Here is a 7,507-nt window from a genome sequence, read left to right as displayed (position 1 = left end):
AATTAATCCTACACAGATGATATACCTTCATCTAAGTTTCCAAAAAACAAAACAGAATCTATTAATTAGACATGAAATAGTCATTTTATAAATAGAGATGTATGTTCATATCATGACACATTTATTATGTACCAAATTAATTTCTGCTATTACATATAATAAGATCATATAGTAAGTTCATTTCCATACTAGAAGGGGTTGAAATAAAATTTTCATTTCAAATTAAAAGCTTAATGGAAAATAATCCCAACAAATGAAACATATATAGAGTATTTTTTACAGATATATAGAAATTAGAATAAAATAGATTATAAACAAAATACTGCTTTTATATGTATTACTTACACCTAGATACCATACCTTCAAATTTATTTGTCCAAAAATAAAATATATAAAAAAACTTAATTCTACCAATAAGCAGTCAAGTTATAAATAGGGATGCAAGTTCACTATCATGACATATTCATTCCTATACATTAACCAGAAGAAAAGCACATATAAAAGAAAGATGAGTAAAATTTTGAGCATGGCATGGATAATGATGATGATACTAACATTGATTGTTATCGAAGGTGAAGCAAAATCGGAGTCGGAATGCAATGTGATTTGCCGTCCTCATTGCAAAGCTTTTGGTTCAGCAGGAGAGTGCTCCGACTGTCATAAAAAGTGTAATCAATCTCCACCATCTCTAATGACAAAGATTCTAAAGAATCAACACAACAGCAAACAAGATGACTTAATTAAATGATCTATAATAAATACGATAAATGTATTGATGGACGCTTATCCCAGATTTCTTGTATTGATTATGTATTATCTATTTAATAATAACATAAATATTATTTAAATATTTAACTATACGACATATAAACATAACTACTGGCGGAAATCCATTTTCTTATATCAATAATTGTACACATATTTCTAACTAAAAGACACTTATTTTTGAAGTGATATGAGGTTAATATTTTGTCTAAGTTATGTTATCTTTTATAACAAAATATCAACGTTTAACCCGCGCTTGCAAAGCGAGATATTAAATTTTGTAGATAATTTATGTTTTTAAGTTTTGTTCATATCTTTTATTTTAATTTTGTACACAATATATTTTCAATTATGTTAATATATTAGTTAATCCTTCTTATATTGTTTTAGTTTTCTTTTATGAGATTTAACATCTCTTATTTATTTATTCTTCTTATGTAGTTTTAATTTTCTTAAAGGTTATTATAATAAGAACGAGTTAATATTTTCGTTTAACATTCAAATACCTGATAAAATTTCTGCACGTTTCATAAAATAACCCGCAAAATATCGCAATCATAAGATTATCATATGTAACCCGATGATAACTAAATTATTTAAAGTATTCGTGAATAAATATATAGGATATTTGGTTATATAATATTTATTATTATTGGTTTAAAATACTAAAACTTGAAACCAATTTAAATTTATAAATGATTGTGTAAAACATTGAATGAAATGGCGTATTAATTAAACATTAAAAATATTCTGAAGTTTATATGAGAAATAAGTTAATATATTCATTCAACAAATTTCAAATTTGTAAATATTTTACATGTTTGATAGAAAAATCTGAAAGTTGCATAAATATTAATATACAGTAACTTGACTCGTCATAATTAAATAATATACTTATTAGTTTTTTTTGTATGCTATGTTTATGAAGTCAATATATACTAATCTATTTTTAGTATAATAAATTTAAGAAAATAAAAATATTTTATAAAAAAAAAAAAAAAAAAGTTGTGGAGATCAATTGCACCCAAATATTTATATTTAATAGGCCATATATTGGGTACTTTTTTTGTCGGCAACTTAAACAGACTCATATAGACTCTGCAAACCAAACTTGTAGCTCCGCATCCATTTGGATAACAAACGGAAATTGTTTTCTTGCACTGCATGCGAGATTGTCCGCCCCTTAATTTTGCGTCAGTGGTATATGAATGAGCTCTGAATTATTGAAACTTTTCTTTAAGATTTTTATATCTTCCAAATAACTTGCAAATGTTGGTCATTCTTCTGGCTCCAAAACCATCTTCACTAATGGAGAAAAACCTGTTGCAAATGTAACAGTAAACTGTCTTAGATTCCTTATACATTCTATTGCCCCAATGAGAGCCCATATCTCCGAATGAAGTGGTGACTGACTCGCTCTTGTATTCCTCGTTCCCATTAAACCATCATAACCTTCCAGTGTGCTATACCACCTTTGTCCCCAATAAATTTTCTGAATTTTCAATGATCTATTCGTAAAACACCATCTACTTGGAATAGACGGTACTATTGCTTCGGTAATATTGCTTCTACTAGTAATCAGGTTTGATTGATTCACTATGTAAGTGAACTTCATGCCTCAGCTGAAAATAATATGTTTATGAAATAAAAATATACTAATCTATTTTTAATATAATAAATTTAAGAAAATAGAAATATTTTATAAAAAAAACAAAAAAAGTTGTGGAGATCAATTGCACTCGAATATTTATATTTAATAGGCCATATATTGGGTACTTTTTTTTCTGCAACTTAAATAGACTCATATAAACTCTGCAAACCAAACTAGTAGCTCTGCATCCATATGGACAACAAACGACATTTGCTTCCTTACACTGCGTGCAAAATTGTCCACCCTATAATTATGCGTCTGTGGTATATGAATGAGCCCCGAACTATTGAAACTTCTGTTCAAGATCTTTATATCTTCCAAATAACTTGCAAAGGATGGCTATTGTTCTAGTTCCGAAACTATCTTCACAAACTGAAAACAATCTGTTGAAAATGTAACAGTATACTGTCTTACATTCCTCATACATTTTATTGCCCAAATGAGAGCCCTTATCTCCGAGTGAAGTGGCGACTGACTCGCTCTTGTATTTCTCGCTCCCATTAAACCATCAAAACCATCCAGTGTGCTATACCACCCTTGTCCCGAATAAATTTTTTGAATTTTCCATGATCCATCCGTAAAACAGCATCTACCTGGGATAGACGGTACTATTGCTTCTACTAGTAATCGGGTATGATTGATTCACTGTGTAAGTGAATTTCATGCCTCAGCCGAAAATAATATGTTTATGAAGTCAAAATATACTAATCTATTTTTAATTTAATAAATTTAAGAAATAGAAATATTTTATAAAAAGTAAAAAAGTTATGGAGATCAATTGCACACGAATATTTATATTTAATAGGCCATATAATGGGTAATTGTTTTGTCAGGAACTTAAACAGACTCATATAGACTCTGCAAACCAAACTGTTAGCTCCGCATCTATATGGACAACAAACGACAGTTGCTTCCTTGCACTGGGTTCGAGATTCTCCGCTCCTTAATTCTGCGTCTGTGGTATATGAATGAGCTCTGGACTATTTAAACTTCTCTTCAAGATCTTTATATCTTCCAAATAACTTGCAAAGGCTGGCCATTCTTTTGGTTACGAAACCGTTTTCACCAACTGAGAACAATCTGTTGCAATTGCAAATGTAACCGTAAATTGTCTTAGATTTCTCATACATTCTATTGCCCAAATGAGAGCCCCTATCTCCGAGCGAAATGGCGACTGACTCCCTCTTGTATTCTTCGCTCCCATTAAACTATCAAAATCTTCCAGTGTGCTATACCACCCTTGTCTCGGATAATTTTTTTGAATTTTCCATGATTTATTCGTAAAACACCATCTACCTGGGATAGACGGTACTATTGCTTCTACTAGTAATCGGGTTTGATTGATTCACTGTGTAAGTGAATTTCGTGCCTCACCCGAAAATAATAACTCTATTTCTGCCAATTTGAGAGTATCTCTGGGATCAATATCCAAATTGCTAAAGACTTTGTTGTTTCGTACTTTCCATATGTACCGTAAGATCCATGCAAATTGATGATATTTCAATTCTGGATAAACCCTCCAAAATAAATGATCCATATTTGCAAAAAGTGATTGAGTGGGAAAGATGTCCGGATTCGATCGAATTCGCGAGAGCGCCCAAACCTAAACCGTCGGTGGGCATTCACAAAATACATGATTTATGGATTCCTCAGGTGTTCCACATTGTATCTCTTTGTAGTCCTCGTGCTTTTAAATGATATTGGGTACATTTAGCATTAATGTAATATTTAGTATTTTTAAGAAATATATTACTTATTAACAGATTTCAATAAGTTTTTTTTTTAACGCTGATTTATTATGATCTTACAATTATGATATGAGAAAGATTACATAGACGATTCGACAACCGACAATACTACATGTCTTATGAAGACCTACGCCTAACTGCATCACCTGAGCCGTCCTATGAAGATCCACGCCTGGCCATATTTACTTGCACCGTTGAAGATCTCTTGTAAGCCTTTTTTCCGTAGTCTGCATAATTGTTTAATAAATCGCTCTCTCCGAGACTTGAAACCTGGATTTCCTGTAATCTGCAATAAATTGTATAGTCTGGGATTTCAATAAGTTATAATGACTTTATTGAAATATAGTCTAAGATATTATTTGACAAATTTTAATTTGGAAAGATAAAAAACGTTTACTAAGCGTTTCTACTAAATCACCACTGAAAAGGTCAAATTGTTTAATTGTTTCCCTAATGTACAAAAACGTAGATTGGAAACACCCTTGAAATACTATAGTGCGTAGTACTTTGATAATCCTTCCGTTTTTTAATATAAGTCGTTTTAGAGAAATATTTATGTTCAAAATTATATGACGTTTTCGGTTTTCTATGTAAAATTTATTAACACTTAATGTTATATGACCAATGATAATATACATTCTATTTTATTATTGGTTGATTTGTGGTTAGGTAAATAATCAATGATATTTTTGTTTAGAAAATATAAAAAAAATAATGATTTTTTTAATCTATATGCACGATTCTAAAACGACTTATATTAAAAAAAACGGAGGGAGTACTAAACGTAATAAAACAAAGAAGCTATAAATTGCGAGTTAGTAATTAGGAAAAACTAAGTTAAGCAAGAGTGCAAGACGAAGAAGTAAAACATAAACGCTTCAAACTAATATATGTATCCAATGGGCAAATTAAGATCAATATAATTTTTATAACTAATCTAATTTAATTTCATATGTCGTGTAGTAATGAGTGTGTTAATGGTTTGCTTATATATATTCATCTCCTTATGATAAACTAGGGTCGGCCCGCCCTACGGGCGGGATATTAGTTAATTTGATATTCACTAAATGTTCGAGTTGAAATTTGTTTTAAGATTCAAAAATTTGGTTATCTGTTATGTGTTACTTATTAGTATGCGGTGGTATAGTTGTTTTTCGATTATTCTTGCTTTGGTATTGTATCAAATTAACTAATTGTCCAACTCATAATTATAGATGTACAAATGTGGATTTGTGATAAAGTTTGATGACAATACTGGTTTTTCTTTTTAATTCTTATTCATAGTGGAGTGTGCATGTGTCAGAAAGAGGCATATAACAACTTTTATGTTTTTGCGTATGGATTTTAAATATATATTATTTTGTATAATGCATACTTGCTCTACAACATTTGCTTGTAAACTAAAAAAACTGTTTTCTATATTTTTAAAAGATAAAATATTTAGTCTATAATATAACATGGACATATGTATTGACTATATATAGAAGTTGGGTGTTATTTTAAAATGACATATGTATAGAGGTTTTTCAACCATTACTTCACTGGCACAAAACATTTATAACTGTAAATATCTTCTTTTAAAAGCAAAACTAATAAAAACGTGTACAACAAATGTATTTTGATATATATTATATGCATCAAGTTATAAAGGTTGGAAACATTGCAAAACTGTTTGGAGCAAAGTTTTTAACTTCACGATCTTCATCTTGACGTCAGTTCAGTGTCGGCCCTGGCCACAAGCAGAAGAAGCATGGGCTTCCAGCCGACACGATAATAAGTATTTTCGCGGCCACATATTTATAAAAAGTGACTTCAGCCTAGTGGTTCTAAGAGAAATTACCAGTGCTAGAGTTACTGGGTTCGATTACCCCTGACTGCATTCATTTATTTTGGCTCCAAATATAAAAATGGGACACGTGTCACTCCCATAACGCACGACTTGATGACGTGGCTTCACGGGAGAGAGGCGAACATTTCTTTATATATATATATTAGAGTTATTTTTTACATGTAATTTTAGTTATATATAACTAAAACTTGGTTTTATTTGCAAGCAAAAAACATATATCCGTACATAGCATGGATCAATACTAATATTTATATAAACTTTATAAACACTAATAATTAATTTATGTTTATATTGGGACCATATATTAACTTAAGATTTTTTTAAAAATTATTATCTTATTAATTTATCGAATTGTATCATATATTATATTGGCCCAACTCAAGACCGATGAATTTTTTTTAATTTATAGTATTTATTAATTTGTCGAATATTAATTTAAAGAGTTTCAATTGTATACTAAGATGAGACCACGCTTTGCGTAGGGTGAGACATGCATAAAAATCATATATTCAAATTAGGGTTGTTCAATCTAGATTTTGGTATGGTCTCGGCTCAGTTTTTCGATATTTTGGTTTATAAAAATTAGATACCATATTAAAAGCATATCTATTTTGGTTTGGTTCAGTTTATATATTGTTGGTTTTTGCTTTATTAAATTTTAAGTATTGTCTTGGTTTAGTTTTCGATATTTTACTTTGCTTCGGTTTATATAATGTCGGTTTTTGGTTTATTCAATTTTATAACAAAAAAACTCAAACTATATTTATCTTTTATTAAATTTTGTCAATTAAATTGTGTATGATTAAAAATCAAATGTATTAAATACTACTCTAATTTTTAAATAGAATGTTTTCTATTATTAAAACTAAAGTACTTTTTGGTACTATTTGACAACTTGAATAGCAATATATTTTAGCTGACCAAAAAAAAAAATAGCAATATATTTTAATATTGTTTGGCAACATGGATATCAATACTTTTAAGTATTTTCTTTTATTTACGGGAGAATTGCCAAGTGTGACTCAAAACTTGGAGTCAAACCAAAACAATACCCCAACTTGGGTCAAAGGCAAAAGTAACCTAAAAGGCTATTGAAATTACAACTATCCCCTTGTGACCAAACAAAAAATCGGAATTTTTTTTACGTTTCTACCCCTCGCAAGTCGTCTGTTTAGACGACTTGAAAATAAGTCGTCCAGACGACTTAACTGAAAGTCGTCTGGACAGTTAGTCTTAAACATAATTTAAAAATTTTGTAAAAAATATTTTGATAAGTGAAAAATAGGAATTATGTAATTAACATATGTCTTAGGAGGTATAAATTAAGATATAACAAATTTCAATTGTTTTCAGCATAGATGAGTGAAAGTAGTGAGTCATGATATTCTTTAGTTTATGTTTCATCAACATATGTTGTAGTATTGTATGTGTTCTTAGGGTTAGATTTTGGAAAGCATTAAAACCGTTTTTGAAAATTTTTAAAATTACTTATGC

The 7,507-nt window shown here is 29.5% G+C and overlaps 1 protein-coding gene across 1 annotated transcript; it reads left to right on the top strand.

Moving 5' to 3' along the window:
* Positions 1–446: 446 nt before the first annotated feature.
* Positions 447–850, top strand: LOC125591391. The gene has a single exon (XM_048765556.1). It carries the CDS (start codon positions 455–457, stop codon positions 746–748), a length of 294 nt encoding a protein of 97 aa, XP_048621513.1. The 5' UTR covers positions 447–454; the 3' UTR covers positions 749–850.
* Positions 851–7,507: the final 6,657 nt, after the last annotated feature.

Source organism: Brassica napus, chromosome C8, assembly GCF_020379485.1.
Source record: "Brassica napus cultivar Da-Ae chromosome C8, Da-Ae, whole genome shotgun sequence".
Taxonomy (NCBI): domain Eukaryota; kingdom Viridiplantae; phylum Streptophyta; class Magnoliopsida; order Brassicales; family Brassicaceae; genus Brassica; species Brassica napus.
Note: the sequence above shows the minus strand (reverse complement) of the source record. Positions and strands in the feature narration are given on the sequence as shown.